This window comes from Salmo salar, chromosome ssa05 (genome assembly GCF_905237065.1).
Source record: "Salmo salar chromosome ssa05, Ssal_v3.1, whole genome shotgun sequence".
In the NCBI taxonomy this organism is placed as follows: domain Eukaryota; kingdom Metazoa; phylum Chordata; class Actinopteri; order Salmoniformes; family Salmonidae; genus Salmo; species Salmo salar.
This window is the reverse complement of record NC_059446.1, coordinates 6,228,043-6,248,303: the sequence shown is the minus strand read 5'-3', so window position 1 is coordinate 6,248,303 and position 20,261 is coordinate 6,228,043. Positions and strand designations below refer to the sequence as shown.

Genomic DNA, 20,261 nt, shown 5'->3' with positions numbered 1-20,261 from the left:
AATCATTTACATTTACATTTTAGTCATTTAGCAGATGCTCTTATCCAGAGCGACTTACAGTAGTGAATGCATACATTTCATTTCATGCATTTATTTTTTATTTTTTTAATAAAAAAAAAATAAATAAAAAAAAAAAATATATATATATATATATATATATATATATATGTTATGTAGGCGCTGACTTCATACGTCAGCGCCTACATAACAACTGGGAATTCGGAAAAAAAACGAGCTCAGACTGAGAAAAATCGATTTGAACGGCCACCCAACTCGGAATACCAAGTCAGGAACTCGGGCCTCTTTCCGGAGCTCCAACTTTCCGACCTGAAAATCACTGACGTCATTATTTGACCTCGTATTCTTCCGTGTTCCCAGTTCTTCTTGAACGCGGCATCAGTTAGAGATGGCGTCCCTTTTGCAGCCTGACAGGGTTCTCTACCTAGTTCATGGAGAGAAAAAGATCCGATCGCCGTTGTCGACACTTTATTTTTGTCGGTATTGCAGTGAATTGCGTTCCCTAGAATGTGTGTCTCACGAGGTAAGTGACGAAAATGTCAACACTACTGTGGCTAACTATCTCAATCCTGGAGATAGCTAGCTAGCTCGTAGCGTTAGCGGTTTGGGAGGGATTGGTCAACATAGTCCAGCCCCTGTAAATAAATATTTTAATCTCATTTGCCATATCGCACGCCAATCAATATTTATTAAACAGCTCTGTCGTGTGATTGGCCGGATATGTCGTCTTTACTTCCGTCCTACTTTCATAATCTTGTACGTTTATCTAGTTACCTAGCTAAGCTAACTGTTAACAATCAAGCAAGACAGCTAGCCAAACAACATAATACATCGTTTGTGTTCACTAGTAATTTATTTTGTCCAATTAACAGTGACACAAATTACCACTGGAAATCAAATTTAAACCCAACAACCATTTGAAAAGCGTTTTTAATTGTTAGCTAGCTTCACAGCCTCCTAGCTGGCTAACGTACTCTATTCATTACCACACCCAGACAGATCGACCACAGTGCGGTCTCAGATCTATCAAACACATTTTGACAGAGTTCGTTTATTCTTGTGAAATATCTTATTTAGGGAGCTGGCTAACTATTTATCTAGTCGATACGTGCCACGTCAGACAGCTATGATTGTTCATTTACACAGCCACACAACTGACAATGATCCTCACCACAGAAACTCACATTTTTATTATACTGAAGCTGATAGGTTGCTAACGCATACTAATCATGTTTCAGCATGAACCAAAATCTATCTGTGCAGTTATAACTACTAGCTAGCTACGATGGATAGCAATGCACATGTATGTATTCCCACGAACCACGGTTCATAATAATGGCCGAGAACGGTGCAAATTGAATGGCATGTATTTGATACCATTCCACGAATTCCGCTCCAGTCATTAACACAAGCCCGTTCTCCCCAAATAAGGTGCCACTAACATAGATCGTTGAATGCTGCCTCTGGTTTCTAGGTGGACTCACATTACTGTCCAAGCTGCCTGGAGAATATGCCTTCAGCAGAGGCAAAGCTGAAGAAGAACAGGTGAGAAACATTTGCAACTGAGCATCAGCATAGACCTGTTATATACGTCTATGGCATAGACTTATTGCTTAGTGTGTAGCCATTGACACCCAATGCATCCAGCCTACATTTCCCAGCTCTCTGTTTTGTTCTAGGAAGAGGATATGCAACCAGCTGAACGAAAACTTCAGGTTAGGCATAGAGGTTAAGCTTAGGGTTATCTATCATTCATGTTTATTTTCTATATTAATGCTAGAAATTGCCACGGACCTCAAGATACGATATTATCACGATACTTCGGTGCCGATGTATTACGATTCTTACAATTCTATATGTATTGTGATCTGATACTCAAGATTTTTATTGCGATTTGATGTTCCAAACATATTGCTCACCATATGTCTGCTGCTGCAGAGGGACAAGAGAGAGCCATGAGATGTTTTTTGTTGTTGATCGGTAATGGAAATAAAGCGCTGAAAACAAATTGACTCCCTATTTAAAAAGATGGAGAACAAGTTCTGAAGGAAAAATACTGGCGCTTTGGTGCAGGTACAGCCAATTTCTCGCAAAAATTAATATCCCGATATGTAACTATTAACCCCCCTTCCCATCACTATTATATATGTAATTCTGTGGGGTTGAATATTAGGTTAAGGTTAGTTATAGCCTAGTTTAGGGTTATGGAAAGCCATAAAAGCTAGCATTGGGTTTGAGTACTGCAACTATTTCTTCCGGTTGAATAAACACTACCTTTGTTCTAACTAGCTATACCTTCATTCTCTGCGTGCCCCAGGTGTGCCAACTGTTTTGACTGCCCATGCTGTATGCACACCCTGTCCACCCGGGCAACCAACATCCCAGCCCCTCTTCCTGACGACCCCAGCAAGACGACCATGAAGAAGGCCTATTACCTGGCCTGTGGCTTCTGTCGCTGGACATCCAGAGATGTGGGCATGGCTGACAAGTCTGTGGGTGAGTGACAGGCCTACCTTACTGTTGATGAGGGGGAGATATTGGACTGTTGACTATTTCTTTTTTATATTGGGCCTTTGTTAAGCTAGGCCAACTATTCTGTGGCTGAGTGAGTGTGAGAAATGGCTTCAACCAAATCAAATAGCAAACCTTGCTGATGATCCTAGTTACTAAGCTACTGAAGGAAGTGTCCCCCCCCTGCACTGGTGATGAGTGGGAGATATATGGGACTGACTTGTTAATAGGCTATGTTAGAATGGTTCAAATGCTAAACAAATTAATATCTGATGTATGGAGCTTTTTTTGGAATTGTAACTGAATAGAGATGTGTCCCTTATCATGTACATGACTAGTAGCCTACATGTCTGTTATGTGATTGACTTGTTGGGTGTTTTCTGGAGGACTATTTCACTTTTAATTTTTTTTTTTTGTCTTCACTTCAGCCAGTGGAGGATGGCAGGAGCCGGACAACCCTCATACTCAAAGGGTATGTTGACTTCCTTTTGGTCTGATCTATTTTCTCTCTCTCAAGTGTTGCTCACATGTTGAGCTAGGCAACCCCAGGCCATAGAATGCTGTCACACTGGAAGTTACATAGAGTCTATTGTAATTGATGCTGTATTTAAAAAAAACACTGTGTAATCAACCACAAATAGACACACTCCTGATATAGGCCCCAGGCCTAAGTGTTGGCTTTGACTTGTGCTTTCTACTATTTATTTCCTGCTGGTAACATACATGGGTGGGGCGGCAGGTAGCCTAGTGTTTAGAGCGTTGGGCCAGTAACTGAAAGGTTGCTAGATTGAATCCTCTGAGCTGACAAGGTAAAAAGCTGTCGTTCTACCCCTGAACAAGGCAGTTAACCTACTGTTCCTAGGCTGTCATTTTAAATAAGAATTTGTTCTTAACTGACTTGCCAAGTTAAATAAAGGTGAAATAAAAGGGGTATGCTGATGAGATATATAGTTCTCTATCCTATGACAGTCAGACTCATGTTATGTGTATTCTTCCTCCAGATACTCATGGTATTTTTCTTTCAGATCAATAAACTGATAGAGTATTACCAGCAGCTGGCCCAGAGAGAGAAACTGGAGAGGGACAGGAAGAAGCTGGCCAGGAGACGACCCTATATGCCACTGGCCTTCTCGGTACACCGCACACACTCCGGCAGATAACATGCTCAGCTTTCACACTTCTCTCTGGAATACGAACTTGACTTTTTTTATACGTTAAACCTCTCTCAATAACTACAACCCGGCTCCCAATTTTTTTTTTTTTTATAATGAGCATTCTCAAATATGCTTTTAATCTTTGTTTGTTCTGATGGTTATGGCTGTGTTATTAACCCTGCTGGTGGCGGGATCTGAAATGAACAAGGCAACACGATGTAGTGTTATGTTCCAGTATGTTGACATTGATTGAACTGCATGTATAGTTCATGTGTTAATGTGTAGGATAGAGCCTGCGGCATACTGGAACATTGACGAGTCACTATATGCTAGCTGTGTGCTAGCTATATAATGTTACTAGCTACTGCAGCTGAACGGTCACTATAAGCTAGCTGTGTGCTAGCTAGCTATATACTAGCTATTGTAGCTGAAGGGTCACTATAAGCTAGCTGTGTGCTAGCTAGCTATATACTAGCTACTGCAGCTGAAGGGTCACTATAAGCTAGCTGTGTGCTAGCTAGCTATATACTAGCTACTGCAGCTGAAGGGTCACTATAAGCTAGCTGTGTGCTAGCTAGCTAGCTATATACTAGCTACTGCAGCTGATTAGTCTTCAGCTCTACCACTAATGCTTTTCTGTTGCTGTTGCATGTCGTCAGTTACCTGCCATGTTTGCTGCTTTGGTTTCACTTGATACTTTCTTCTTTGTCTTTGCTTCTGCACGCTGATATGTTGGTTTTAACCCCTCCGTCCCCCAGCAACACACTATTCATGTGGTGGTGAGTTGTATTTTTCACAACTTTGATAGTCAAACACTGTTCTCTCTCTCTCGGAAATGTAATGTTAAAACTGATTTTAGCTTGTAGTATAGTAGAGGGTTGTAACTCACTGTGAACATAAAGATTTGTGTTCTCGTCGTTCAAAGCAAAACATTTCTCTTGGTTTGGTTTATTTCTTTGACTTCGATCACAATTTTATTTTAGGCATTTATGCTAGTAAATGTTTTCCTATAAACATTTAACAGTTATCAATAGAAATGCCAGTGTTTCCTCTCCTGTAAGTCTACCACATGGTGGTGATGTCTGTCTGTCTGTCTGTCTGTCAGTTAGTTGACATTTGTGTTGTGTTGCTCTATGAAGGAGAAATATGGTCTGGGTACCAGGCTACAGAGACAGAGACCTGGAGCTCCTATCACCAGTCTGGCTGGTCTTTCGTGAGTATTACATTCCATTCACGAAAATGTTATTGTCCATTAATGTATGAGTATCACATCCTGGTACTATACAGCACAATTCCTTTATATTGTCCATTAACGTATGAGTATCACATCCTGGTACTATACAGCACAATTCCTTTATATTGTCCATTAACATATGAGTATCACATCCTGGTACTATACAGCACAATTCCTTTATATTGTCCATTAACATATGAGTATCACATCCTGGCGATTTTATCCATACTGGTACTATACAGCACAATTCCTTTATATTGTCCATTAACATATGAGTATCACATCCTGGTACTATACAGCACAATTCCTTTATATTGTCCATTAACATATGAGTATCACATCCTGGTACTATACAGCACAATTCCTTTATATTGTCCATTAACGTATGAGTATCACATCCTGGTACTATACAGCACAATTCCTTAATATTGTCCATTAACGTATGAGTATCACATCCTGGTACTATACAGCACAATTCCTTTATATTGTCCTTAACATATGAGTATCACATCCTGATACTATACAGCACAATTCCTTTATTGTACACGTACATGACAAATCATGTTGTTCGCTGAACAGGGTGCAGTTTGGGATAAAGCCATGCTGTTAGTTCATAAATACAGCTTTCCCTGTCTGCTATAATGTCTGTCCCTGTCTCCTATAATGGCCTTCACTGTGTCGGTCCCTATTCCAGTCTGAAGGAAGGTGAAGACCAGAAGGAGATTAACATAGAGCCAGCTCAGGCCTTAGATGAAGTGGAACCACTGCCTGAAGACTGCTACACCAGACCCATCAACCTACCTGAGGGTAAGAGACAACAATCCCTAAGCACTAACCCCTAAGCACTAACCACTAAGCACTAACCCCTAACCCTACACCAGACCCATCAACCTACCTGAGGGTAAGAGACAACAACCCCCAAGCACTAACCCCTAAGCACTAAGCACTAACCCCTAAGCCTACACCAGACCCATCCATCTACCTGAGGGTAAGAGACAACTAACCCCCAAGCACTAACCCCTAACCCTACACCAGACCCATCAACCTACCTGAGGGTAAGAGACAACAACCCCTAAGCACTAACCCCCAAGCACTAACCCCTAACCCTACACCAGACCCATCAACCTACCTGAGGGTAAGAGACAACAGCCCCTAAGCACTAACCCCCAAGCACTAACCCCTAACCCTACACCAGACCTATCCATCTACCTGAGGGTAAGAGACAACAGCCCCTAAGCACTAACCCCTAAGCACTAACCCCTAACCCTACACCAGACCTATCCATCTACCTGAGGGTAAGAGACAACAACCCCTAAGCACTAAGCACTAACCCCTAAGCCTGGACCTTGATCTCCACACTAACCCTACACCAGACCCATCCATCTACCTGAGGGTAACAATGATTAGTACTTTAAAAAGAAAAGCTACAATCGTTAATTGATACAATAATAAAGTGTTCTACCCTCCCCTGTTTTGGTAAAGATCTGAGCGATGGAGCTGGAGAAATGTAACCACTCTCAGATTAATAGACAGAGCTATGGATGCAAGGACTGACCATCCATGGTATTAAAATGATTGTTTTAACCATGTTATGAGGCTATACAGTGTTTTACATTTGTTGTTTACAAACGTTTTGAGTAAAACAAGCTTTTATTTTGGGTTCTGAAGGGGTACGACAGTTGAAAAAAGCTCATGAGGCATTTATAAGTTCTATTCTTCAAGAGTCAATGGGTACAGATCATTCATTTTATTAAAAAATAATCTAGCAACTAAGGATTCTAGCTTCATCCACTACTTTTCCTTAGAGCTATTTGTTATAAGGAAGTCTACAGCTATATCATAGCCAGGGTATGCTGTGGTTGTTTTCAAATCTGCTGCGTCTAGTCGACCATGTCTGGTTGACCATGTTTTGTTGTCTGGTTGACCATGTTTTGTTAACTTCATGGTGTGTGTTATGTATTACAGTGACATCCTTGCGTCAGCGGCTGCTCCAGCCTGACTTCCAGCCTGCCGGAGCGTCTCAGCTCCACCCCAAACACAAACACCTGCTGATCAAGCGCTCTCTGCGATGCAGGGTCAGTTTATGACACAGTACTTTACACTACACTAACCTTCTCAAGAAAGGGCATTTTTCTACTATTTTACAGTTGGTTTTTCTGTCAATTTATCTTGATTACTCATGGTAGAAATGTTGCTTTTCTTCCTAGAAATGTGAGCACAATCTGAGCAAGCCAGAATTCAACCCAACCTCAATAAAGTTCAAAATCCAGCTGGTGGCTGTGTAAGCATCGCTTAGCATCTCCTCTGTACCGAACACATTCACCTTGTTTTCTACTCTGATTGTTGGTGGTGTTGTTGTATTATTTCTCAGTAAAGTGATGTTATTTGCAACCCTAAAGGAGTTACATACCTGAAGTCAGAATAATGTCCATTCCAAACCTGCGCTTCCAGAAGGTAAGTCAATTATTCAAGTATCGGAATCAGGTCCCAAAACGTGTTCGAAGACATTCTGTGTCCACATGTTGTCTGTAGGGGAGCAGAATGGCTTACAGTATGAGTGGTATCATGTCTGTAGGGGAGCAGAATGGCTTACAGTATGAGTGGTATCATGTCTGTAGGAGAGCAGAATGACTTACAGTATGAGTGGTATCATGTTGTCTGTAGGAGAGCAGAATGACTTACAGTATGACTGGTATCATGTTGTCTGTAGGAGAGCAGAATGACTTACAGTATGAGTGGTATCATGTCTGTAGGAGAGCAGAATGACTTACAGTATGAGTGGTATCATGTTGTCTGTAGGAGAGCAGAATGACTTACAGTATGAGTGGTATCATGTCTGTAGGAGAGCAGAATGACTTACAGTATGAGTGGTATCATGTTGTCTGTAGGAGAGCAGAATGACTTACAGTATGACTGGTATCATGTTGTCTGTAGGAGAGCAGAATGACTTACAGTATGAGTGGTATCATGTTGTCTGTAGAAGAGCAGAATGACTTACAGTATGAGTGGTATCATGTTGTCTGTAGGAGAGCAGAATGACTTACAGTATGACTGGTATCATGTTGTCTGTAGGAGAGCAGAATGACTTACAGTATGAGTGGTATCATGTCTGTAGGAGAGCAGAATGACTTACAGTATGAGTGGTATCATGTTGTCTGTAGGAGAGCAGAATGACTTACAGTATGAGTGGTATCATGTTGTCTGTAGGAGAGCCAGGTGCTGCTCACCCTGACCAACCCAGTGGAGAATATTACCCACGTCACCCTGGTGGGCTGTGAGGAGGGAGACCCAGAGGACATCAACAGCACTGCTAAGGTACTGCTGATTTAGTGTTGCAAAGCTACCAGTAATTTACCAATGTTACCCGGGATCTTTAGTAAGTTTGGTAAGTAACAGATTGCCATAGATTTTCTTTCGCAACTTTGGTAATTTATACTTGAAAACATGTATTTCTATATATATTTTTTCTTCTGTATCCATGAGTTTCTAATAGATAGACCATGTGGTTCAAGAGAAAATAGACAAATGAATTGATAAAAGCATCATAATCAACAATGGCTTTATTTTCACTCTGTAACTCTTGTATTTAGTTATTTCACAACTACTAGTTTGGCCCCAAAACATTGACAGCAAATACATAGTCACAGTAAAATAATAATAAAATAAAAAAAAAAAAATATATATATATATATATATATATATATATATATATATATATATATATATATATATATATATATATATATATAATAACAGTCCCAGTCAAAAGTTTGGAAACAATCTACTCATTCAATGCCAAGAGTGTGCAAAGCTGTCATCAAGGCAAAGGGTGGCTACTTTGAAGAATCTCAAATATATTTGGCTGAAACCCTCATAGTAAACACTGATGGTAATCACTAAGTTGATGGTTTACATATATATATTTTTTTACAGCTTTCTCATTCTTAATTATATACTTTTTTTATAATTAAATTATTTTGTGATAAGGCCATAGAGGGCCAGCAATTATTAGTCCTATGATTAGCTAAAGTACCCATAAGGTCCACTAGATGTCTTGTGATAGATGACATCATTTTTATTTTATTTAATCAAATGTAACCATTTTATTTAACGAGGCAAGTCAGTTAAGAACAAATTGTTATTTACAATGATGGCCTAGGAACAGTAGGTTAACTGCCTTGTTCAGGAGCAGAACGAGAGATTTTTACCTTGTCAGCTCGGGGATTCGATCTAGTAACCTTTCCGTTACTGGCCTAACGCTTTAACCACTAGGCAACCTGCCGCCCCAAAAAAGCCTTGAAAGATGCCACAATTCTGGCAGTTTACTGGTAAATTTCGAAAGTTTCCAGTAATATACCCTCCCTTTCCAAAGCTACTGCTGACCTCTCACCCCTTTACCTCTGTTGCTGATGTTAATATTGTTGTTTTATAGGTGATGGTTCCTACCAAGGAGTTGGTCCTGGCAGGGAAGGATGCTGCAGCAGAATACGACGAGTTGGCTGAGCCTCAGGACTTCCAGGACGACCCAGAGTAAGTCTTAAGTGCAATATGGTCATATCAAATCACATTTTATACAGTAGAATTAAGCAATAAGGCCCGAGGAGGTGTGGTGTATATAGCCAATATACAACGGCTAAGGGCTGTGTCCATGCACGACGCAATGCAGAGTGCCTGGACACAGCCCTTAGCCGTGTTATATTGGCCATATACCACAAATCCTAGAGGTGTCTTATTGCTAGTATAAACTGGTTACCAACGTAATTAAAGCAGTATAAATAACTTTTGTCGTACCCGTGGTATACAGTCTGATATACCACGGCTGTCAGCCAATCAGCATTCAGGGCTCGAACCACCCAGTTTATAATATAGTATATACAGTTGAAGTCGGAAGTTTACATACACCTGAGCCAAATACATTTAAACTCAGTTTTTCACAATTCCTAGTTAAAATTCCCTGTTTTAGGTCAGTTAGGATCACCACTTTATTTTAAGAATGTGAAATGTCAGAATATTAGTAGAGAATCATTTATTTCAGCTTTTATTTCTTTCATCACATTCCCAGTGGGTCAGAAGTTTACATACACTCAATTAGTATTTGATAGCATTGCCTTTAAATTGTTTAACTTGGGTCAAACGTTTTGGGTAGCCTTCCACAAGCTTCCCACAATAAGTTGGGTGAATTTTGGCCCATTCCTCCTGACAGAGCTGGTGTAACTGAGTCAGGTTTGTAGGCCTCCTTGCTCGCACATGCTTTTTCAGTTCTGCCCACACATTTTCTATAGGATTGATGTTAGGGCTTTGTGATGGCCACTCCAATACCTTGACTTTGTTGTCCTTAAGCCATTTTGCCACAACTTTGGAAGTACGCTTGGGGTCATTGTCCATTTGGAAGACCCCTTTGCGACCAAGCTTTAACTTCCTGACTGATGTCTTGAGATGTTGCTTCAATATATCCACATCATTTTCCATCCTCATGATGCCATCTATTTTGTGAAGTGCACCAGTCCCTCCTGCAGCAAAGCACCCCCACAACATGATGCTGCCACCCCCGTGCTTCACGGTTGGGATGATGTTCTTCGGCTTGCAAGCCTCCCGCTTTTTCCTCCAAACATAACAATGGTCATTATAGCCAAACAGTTCTATTTTTGTTTCACCAGACCAGAGGACATTTCTCCACAAAGTACGGTCTTTGTCCCCATGTGCAGCTGCAAACCCTAGTCTGGATTTTTGATGGCAGTTTTGGAGCAGTGGCTTCTTCCTTGCTGAGCGGCCTTTCAGGTTATGTCAATATAGGACTTGTTTTACTGTGGATATAGATACTTTTGTGCCTGTTTCCTCCAGCATCTTCACAAGGTCCTTTGCTGTTGTTCTGGGATTGATTTGCACTTTTCACACCGAAGTACATTCATCTCTAGGAGACAGAACGCGTCTCCTTCCAGAGCGGTATGACGGCTGCGTGGTCCCATGGTGTTTATATTTGCGTACTATTGTTTGTACAGATGAACGTGGTACCTTCAGGCGTTTTGGAAATTGCTCCCAAGGATGAACCAGACTTGTGGAGGTCTACAATTTTTTTTCTGAGGTCTTGGCTGATTTCTTCTGATTTTCCCATGATGTCAAGCAAAGAGGCACTGAGTTGGAATACATCCACAGGTACACCTCCAATTGACTCAAATTATGTCAATTAGCCTATCAGAAGCTTCTAAAGCCATGACATCATTTTCTGGAATTTTCCAAGCTGTTTAAAGGCACAGTCAACTTAGTGTATGTAAACATCTGACCCACTGGAATTGTGATTAAGTGAAATAATCTGTTTGTAAATAATTGTTGGAAAAATGACTTGTGTCATGCACAAAGTAGATGTCCTAACTGACTTGCCAAAACTATAGTTTGTTAACAAGAAGTTTGTGAAGTGGTTGAAGAACGATTTTTAATGACTCCAACCTAAGTTTACATAAACTTTTGACTTCAACTATATATATGAGATGAGTAAAGCAGTATGTAAAGATTGTTAAAGTGACCAGTGATTCCAAGTCTGTCTATAGGGCAGCAGCCTCTTAAGGTGCGGGGTTACGTAACCGTGTGGAAGCCGCCTAGTGATGGCTATTTAACAGTCTGATGGCCTTGAGATAGAAGCTGTTTTTCAGTCTCTCGGTCCCAGCTTTGATGCACCTGTACTGACCTCGCCTTCTGGATGATTGCGGGGTGAACAGGCTGTGGCTCAGGTGGTTGATGATCTTTTTGGCCTTTCTGTGACATCGGGTGCTGTAGGTGTCCTGGAGGGGAGGCAGTCCCCCCCCGGTGATGCGTTGGTCAGACCGCACCACCCTCTGGAGAGCCCTGCGGTTGGGGCGGGGGCGCAGTTGCCGTACCAGGCGGTGATACAGCCCGACAGAATCCGTTCCACCTTCTCCACTGCGGTCCCGCCGATGTGGATCTGCTGTTTCCTGAAGTCCACGATCAGCTCCTTAATTTTGTTGATGGGGAGTTCATTTTCCTGGCACCACTCCGCCAGGGCTCTCACCTCCTCCCTGTAGGCTGTCTCGTCATTGTTGGTAATAAAGCCTACTACTGTTGTCGTCTGCCAACTTGATGATTGAGTTGGAGGTGTGCATGGGTGAACAGGGAGTACAGGTGGGGGCTGAGCACCCACTCTTGTGGGGCCCCAGTGTTGAGGATCAGTGAAGTGGAGGTGTTGTTTCCTACTTTCACCACCTGGGGGTAGAGGTGATATGATCCTTGACTAGTCTCTCAAAGCACGTCATGATGACAGAAGTGAGTGTTACGGGGGCGATAGTCATTTAGTTTGGTTACTTTTGCTTTTTTGAGTACATCAACAAAGGTGGACTTCTTGAAGCATGTGGGGACAGCAGACTGGGATAGGGAGAGATTGAATATGTCCGTAAACACTCCAGCCAACTGGTCTGTACATGCTCTGAGGACGCGGCTATGGATGCCGATACAGTGGTAGCAATACAATGTTATAGAAATGCCAATGGTGGAGGTGTTGCTGTTTTTTTTAAATATTCAGAACCACATTCCTGTAAAGATTTAAAGAGGATCTCATGTTAAATACGCAGACAACTCCATTCTGTATACATCTGGCCCTTTGGACACTGTTAACAAACCTCCAAACGAGCTTCAACACCGTATAACACTCCTTCTGTGGCCTCCAACTGCTTTTAAACGCTAGTAAAACTAAATGCATGCTCTTCAACCGATCGCTTCCCGCACCTGCCCGTCCGTCCAGCATCACTACTCTGGACGCTTCTGACTTAGAATATGTGGACAACTACAAATACCTATGTGTCTGGTTAGACTGTAAACTCTCCTTCCAGACTCACATTAAGCATCTCCAATCCAAAAAAAATTAAATCTAGAACACTTCTGGATCTTGAATCAGAAGACTCATCTCTCAGCCTCCCAGATCAGGAATACTACATGATACTGATGCTAAAATGTTTATTCTACTGAGCCTTTTACTTTATGTTCGTATTCTTATCTTTTATTTATTTATTATTGTTGTTGCATTGTCCAGAAGGAACCTGCAAGTAAGCATTTCATTGGATACCATGTGTATCCTGTAAACACGACTAATAAAAATTTGAAACTACAGACAGCTCAAGAGATATGCTTAAATATGCAGAAAAAAAAATGTTTTACATAGAATTAAGCATAATGATTATGGCTCTCGATACAGGAAAAAAGCTTTCACGTGTTTAAAAAATGAAACATTTCCAACTTCAGATCGGGGAGACTAGCCCCCCTCTGGACCACCCCCCCCAGCCATAGTCACATACTCATCTGTAAATAGCACACCCAACTACCTCATCCCCATATTATTACTTACCCTCTTGCTGTTTTGCACCCCAGTATTTCTACTTGCACATCATCATCTGCACATCTATCACTCCAGTGTTAATGGTAAATTGTAATTATTTCCCCTCTATGGCCTATTTATTGCCTACCTCCCTACACTTCTACATTTCCACACACTGTACATAGATTTGTAATTTTTTTTTCTATTGTGTTATTGACTAAGTTTGTTTGTTTAACTCTGTTGTTTTTGTCACACTGCTTTGCTTAATCTTGGCTAGGTCGCAGTTGTAAATGAGAACTTGTTTTCAACTGGCCTACCTGGTTAAATAAAGGTGAAATAATGTAATATACTGTTCGAACAATATGGCTACATGTTCATCTGCCTCACCTAAAGCCCATTCTGGTGAGAAACTGCTATAGACCACTAAGTGTTAACAGTCAGTATCTGGATAATGTGTGAAATGCTTGATAATGTATGTGATATCAACAGAGGTATATTTTCTGGGTGATTTAAAAAATATATATATACATATTATTTTAAATTTTGACTGGCATTCATCAAGTTGCCCACTCAAGAAAAAGCTTCAAACTGTATCTATAGTGCCTGCAAGCTGGTTCAGGTTATCAGTCAACCTACCAGGGTAGTTACAAAAAGCACAGGAATTAAATCATCAACATGTATTGATAACATCTTTACTAAATGCTGCAGAAATTAGCTTGAAAGCAGTATCCAGATCCATCGGATGTAGTGATCACAATACAGTAGCCACATCTAGGAAAACCAAAGTTGCTGGGGCTAATATAGTCTATAAGAGGTAATACAATAAGTTTTGTAGTGATTCATATGTTGTTGATGTAAAGAATATTTGTTGTTCCGTGGTGTGTAATGAGGAGCAGACAGACCGGGCACTTGACACATTTATGAAATTGCTTATTCCAGTTACTAATAAGCATGGACCCATTTTAAGAAAATTACTAAAAACGGTTAAATGCTGTGGATCTATGAGGAATTTAGAAAAGGATATGGTTGAGAGGGGATGAGGTAAAAGGAATGGCAAGTAAGTCTGGCTGCACAACCGATTGGCAAACGTATTGCAAATTGAGAAATCATGTGACTAAACGGAATAATAATAATAAGAAATTCTACTATGAAACGAAGAGGAATGATAGTAAAAAGCTTTGGGGCACTTTAAATTACGTTTCGGGGGGGGGGGGGAAATTCGAAACTCAGCTCCATCATTCATTGAATCAAATGGCTCATTCATCAAAAAAACCCACTGATGTTGCCAACTACTTTAATGATTTTTTTCATTGGCAAGATTAGCAAACTTAGGCATGACATGCCAGCAACACGCTGATATTACACATCCAAGTATATCTGACCAAATTATAAAAGACAAGCATTGTAATTTTGAATTCTGTAAAGTGAGTGTGGAAGAATTGTTGTCACCAGGGTCTGACGACTTGGATGGAAAATTACTGAGGAAAATGGAGGACGATATTGCCACTCCTATTTGCCATATTTTCAATTTAAGCCTTCTAGAAACTGTGTGTGCCCTCAGGCCTGGAGGGAAGCAAAAGTCATTCCGCTACCTAAGATTAATAAAGTCCCCTTTACTGGCTCAAATAGACATGCCACGAGGTCTCTTCACAGTCCCCAAGTCCAGAACAGACTATGGGAGGCGAACAGTACTACATAGAACCATGACTACATGGAACTCTATTCCACATCAAGTAACTGATGTAAGCAGTAAAATTAGATTTAAAAAAAAGTAAATAAAATAAAACCCTTTATGGAACAGCAGGGACTGTGAAGCAACACAAACACAGGCACAGACACATGCATACACACACGATAACATACGCACTATACACACACGTACACATGGATTTTGTGTTGTGGATATGTGCTAGTGGAATAGGGGCCTGAGGGCACACAGTGTGTTGTGAAATCTGTGAATGTATTGTACTGTTTTAAAAATGGTATAAACTGCCTTAATTTTCCTGGCCTTGGCAGCAGCTAATGGGGATCCATAATAAATACAAATATGTCGGTGTCCGCAACATGGCTGGTTTTCCCTTTTCGTGGTCCGTGATTGTCTGGAGACCCTGCAACATATGTCTCGTCTGAGCCTTTGAATTGCGACTCCACTTTGTCTCTATACTGACATTTTGCCTGTTTGATTGCCTTACGGAGGGAATAACTACACTGTTTCTATTCAACCATATTCCCCGTTAACTTGCCATGGTTTAATGCGGTGGTTCGCGCTTTCAGTTTTGCGCAAATGCTGCCATCTCTCCACGGTTTCTGATTTAAGGTCGGTTCTAATAGTCACAGTGGGAACAACATCCTCTATACACTTCCTGATGAACTTTGTCCGTGTAAACGTCAATGTTATTCTCAGAGGCTACCCGGAACATATCCCAGTCCGGTGATCAGAATCAATCGTGAAGCTTGGATTCAGATTGTTCAGACCAGCGTTGAATAGACCTTAGCACGGGTACTTCCTGTTTTGAGTTTCTACCTATAGGAAGGGAGGAGAAAAATGGAGTAGTGATCTGATTTGCCAAAGGGAGGGCGGCGGAGGGCCTTGTAGGCATCTTCAAAAGGCGAGTAGCAGTGGTCTATTTTTTTTTTTTTTTTTTCCTAAGCGATTACTAGAGTCAATGTGTTGATAGAACTTCGGTAGCATTTTCCTCAAATTTGCTTTGTTAAAATACCCAGCTACAATAAATGCGGCCTCAGGATATGTGGTTTCCAGTTTGCATAAAGTCTAGTGTTTGTTCTTTTGAGGGCCGTCGCGGTATCAGCTTAAGGGGGAATATACATGGCTGTGACTTTAACAGAAGAGGATTCTCTTGGGAGGTAATACGGTCTGCATTTGATTGTGATGTATTCTAGGTCAGGTGAACAAAAGGACTTGACTTCCTGTATGTTATCACAATCACACCATGAGTAGTTAATCATGAAACATACACCTCCGCCTTTCTTCTTCACAGAGTTCTTTATTCCTGTATGCGCAATGAACTGAGAACCCAGCTGGCTGTATGGACAAGGACAGTATATCCAGAGAGAGCTATGATTCTGTGAAACAGAGTATGTTACAGTCCCCGATGTCTCTCTGGAAGGAGATCCTCGTGCTGTATGAACTGAGGAGCAAGGACATTAGCTCTAGTTTAAAACAAGTGTACCTTTTTATAGGGTGACATTTTACTTCTGCCCCTGGTCTCCTAACCTTCCCTCTCTGCTCCCGTCTCTCCTCCAGCGTGGTGGCCTTCAGGAAATCCAATAAGATCGGTTTCTTCATCAAGGTGGTCCCTCAGCGCGAGGAGGACGGTGATGTCACGGTGTCCTTTAAGATCCGCCACGACTTCCGCAACTTGGCGGCTCCCATAAGGCCGAGCGAGGAGGGCGATGCCCCCACCGAGGTCATCTGGCTCACACACCACGTAGAGCTCAGCCTGGGGCCGATCATAGCGTGAAGAGCTTACACACACACCACGTAGAGCTCAGCCTGGGGCCGATCATAGCGTGAAGAGCTTACACACACACACACCGAATACATATCTTTTACACACACACACACACACACACCGAATACATATCTTTTACATATACACACACACACACACACACACACACACACACACACACACATAAGCATAAACTCAAAATACACATATACTAAGTATACAAAACTTTAAGCTCTTTCCATGACAGACTGACCAGGTGACTCCATGTGAAAGCTATGATCCTTTATTGACTTCAAACAGTGAAGATCTAGGGGAGGAAATAGGTTTTAAAGAAGGATTTTCAAGCCTTGAGACATGGATTGTGTATATGTGCCATTCAGAGGGTGAATGGGCAAGACAAAAGATTGAAGTGCCTTTTGAACGGGGCATGGTAGTAGGTGCCAGGCGCACCGGTTTGTAACGCTGCTGGGTTTTTCACGCTCAACAGTTTCCCATGTGTATCAAGAATGGTCCACCACCCAAAGGACATCCAGCGAACTGGACACAACTGTGGGAAGCATTGGAGTCAACATGGGCCAGCATCCCTGTGGTACACCTTTCTACACCTTGTACAGTCCATGTCCTGACGAATTGAGGCTGTTCTGAGGGCCAAAGGGGGGGGTGCACCTCAGGGTCCTAATGTTTCGTATACTCCGTATATATAGTAGAGAGAAAGAGAGAGCGCACACTAACAGATATACAACAGACACACACACACACACACACACACTGTACATGCATTGGATCACATATCTCTCTCACACACATACACTTTTCTGTACCCCCAAGCAGTTCCTGAGACCCTTTCCTGCTTCACGCTTCAATTTAGGCATTATCTTCATCATCCTCCTCTAAGTATGAAGATTATTTACCTGCATGCTATGCCAGGCTACATCTACCTACTAATAAATGTATCTTAGATGATGTCATTACTGTAACTCCTCTCTGGGTTGGCGGTAGGGTGAGACTAAGGAGTTGGGAGTTATTTTGCTGTTGTCTTCAGTACTAAAGTCCAGTCATTTCTATTAGCAGTATTGAAGTAGTGAGACCTGTAAACGTGTCAGTTTGTCAGAGGTACTCTGCAGCGGTAAGATTATATTACTTTAACACTATCGGTCAATCATACATTTGAATTAAATGTAAAGTTTATATTGATTTGGAGGGTTTCTATTGAAGATGTGACCAACAGGGGGAGGGGCTGGTAGCAATGTATTCCCTTTCACTGGCACCATTTTGATTTGTCTGGAAGGAATTTCCCCCTTGGTTTGTTAGACAGAGCCTTACAACACGGTTAACCTGTACTGGCTAATAAAATGAATGTTTTAAAAACACCTTGTGTTTATTGTGTTATTGGTGAGGAGTCGAAGGCAATGGGCTCAACCCCCAAACGAGAGACGAGGACCAACCAACCAAAAATCACAAGCACAACTCACTGACAATTTATTTCTCTAATTAAAGTTCAAATCAGGACTTTTTGGCTGTCAATAGCCTTTATTATAATAATTTTGTGTTTTCACCTTTTCATGTATTGTTGTCTTTAAACTGTAGTCTAATCAATTTGCCTTTGTCATTTAGTGCATGTTGACAGTGCCACCACAAGGTGGAGCTGTAGGGTTGTTTATGATATGGTGTAATGGCATGCTGCCTCCTGTAGATGGCAGCTGTGAGTCACTGTCAACAGTGTTTATATTTAACTAGGCAAGTCAGTTGAGAACAAATTCTTATTTTCAGTGACGCCTAGGAACAGTGGGTTAACTGCCTTGTTCAGGGGCAAAACAACAGATTTGTTTACCTTGTCAGCTCAGGGATTTGATCTTGCAACCTTCCAGTTACTAGTCCAACATTCTAACCACTAGGCTACCTGCCTCCCCAGCTGTACTGAACAAAAAATATAAACACAACATGTAAAGTGTTGGTCCCATGTTTCATGAGCTGAAATAAAAGATCCCTGAAACTTTCCATACGCACAAAAAAGCTTATTTCTCTCCCAATTTTGTGCACAAAATTGTTTACATCCTTGTTAGTGAGCATTTCTCCTTTGCCAAGATAATCCATCCACCTGACAGGTGTGGCATAGCAAGAAGCTGATTAAACAGCATACTCATTACACAGGTGCAGCTTGTGCTGGGGACCATAAAAGGCCACTCTTAAATCTGCAGTTTTGTTACACAACACAATGCCACAGACATCGCAAGTTTTGAGGGAGTATGCCGTTGCCATGCTGACTACAGGACTGTCCACCAGAGCTGTTACCAGAGAATTTAATGTTCATTTCTCTACCATAAGTTGCCTCCAATGTCATTTTATAGAATCTGGCAGTACATCCAACCAGCCTCACAACCACAGACCAGGTGTAACCAGGCCAGCCCAGGACCTCCACATCCGGGTCACCTGCGGGATCGTCTGAGCCCATCCACCTGGACAACGATGAAATTAAATTGAGGATTATTCTGTCTGTAATAAAGCCCTTTTGTGGGAAAAAACTAATTCTGATTGAGTGGGCTTGGCTCCTCAGTGGGTAGGCCTATGCTCTCCCATGCCCACCCATGGTTGTGCCCCTGCCCAGTCATATGAAATCCATAGATTAGGGCCTAATGATTTTATTTCAATAGACTGATTTCCTTATATGAACTGTAACTTTTAGAAATTGTTGCATGTTGCGTTTTATATTTTTGTTCAGTATACGTTAGAGATGGACATTTATCTTTGATTTACTTAACAAAAGGCACATCTCAATAGGTGGTCCAGGGATGGAGCAGCGGTCCCCGAGTGTCGCAGCGGTCTAAGGCACTGCATCTCAGTGCTAGAGGCGTCACTACAGACCTTGGTTTGATCCCAGGCTGTATCACAACCGGCTGCTGTGATCGGGAATCCCATAGGGCAGCGCGCAATTGGATCTGCGTTGCTAGGGGAGGGTTTGGCTGGCGTAGGCCGTCATTGTAAACAAGAATTTGTTCTTAGCTTACTTGCCTAGTTAAATAAAGGTTAAATAAAAATTGGCATGATGTGGCGCAAGTGGGTGGGTTCTCTATGGTGTCTTAAAGAGGCGTTGGGTTAAAAACAGAAGACAAATTTCAGTTGGAACTTGTGTGCAATTGACCAATATAGTGATCTTATGATTTGTTGTTTTATATATATATATATATATATATATATATATATATATATATATATATATATATTTAAATTTAAAAAATGTATTGCAGAAAAAACAGTATACTTTCAAGAAGTATACAAACAGACAATGATAAAATATGCAAGGGGGGGGGGTTACAACAAATTATAGATTATACAAAGACCTTAGAGGATACAGACATATTGATTGTTTTAACAGCTTTCTTATTAGAAGAATGTTGAATGTTCTTAATGTACTGCTCGGATTCCTTAATGAAAACACGAAAGATCCTGTTCCTCGGGCGAGGGGGAGGCCGATGACATCACGAATTCTTTCAAACTCCTTAAGGTTTGCAGTTGTCTAAAAAAAACACTATTTTACTCCAAATGTTACTATT

At 41.4% G+C, this 20,261-nt stretch overlaps 1 protein-coding gene across 5 annotated transcripts; it reads left to right on the top strand.

Annotated features, from left to right (window-relative positions):
• The first annotated feature begins 266 nt into the window (after positions 1-266).
• Positions 267-18,080, top strand: LOC106604160 (dynactin subunit 4). 5 transcript variants are annotated; one of them, XR_001328613.2, is made up of 16 exons: positions 267-541; positions 1,493-1,563; positions 1,698-1,733; positions 2,336-2,514; positions 2,958-3,001; positions 3,555-3,662; positions 4,442-4,462; positions 4,823-4,896; positions 5,612-5,724; positions 6,883-6,992; positions 7,125-7,198; positions 7,317-7,371; positions 8,125-8,232; positions 9,350-9,447; positions 16,503-16,800; positions 16,839-18,080. XR_001328613.2 is itself a non-coding variant. In XM_014198576.2 (15 exons), exons 1-15 carry the CDS (start codon positions 407-409, stop codon positions 16,717-16,719), a joined length of 1,443 nt encoding a protein of 480 aa, XP_014054051.1. In that variant the 5' UTR covers positions 267-406; the 3' UTR covers positions 16,720-18,080. The 5 variants fall into 5 exon arrangements, 4 of the variants coding, with proteins under 4 accessions (XP_014054051.1, XP_014054053.1, XP_014054052.1 ...); XM_014198576.2 differs by having other exon boundaries at positions 16,503-18,080; XM_014198578.2 differs by lacking the exon at positions 1,698-1,733 and having other exon boundaries at positions 16,503-18,080.
• Positions 18,081-20,261: the final 2,181 nt, after the last annotated feature.

Excerpts from the sequence above, each read along its gene's own strand:
- LOC106604160 (XM_014198576.2), top strand. The coding sequence starts at position 407 with ATGGCGTCCCTTTTGCAGCCTGACAGGGTTCTCTACCTAGTTCATGGA. Across the intron at positions 1,734-2,335 it reads CAGCTGAACGAAAACTTCAG|GTGTGCCAACTGTTTTGACT; the intron begins GTTAGGCATAGA and ends TGCGTGCCCCAG. Across the intron at positions 5,725-6,882 it reads ACCCATCAACCTACCTGAGG|TGACATCCTTGCGTCAGCGG; the intron begins GTAAGAGACAAC and ends TATGTATTACAG.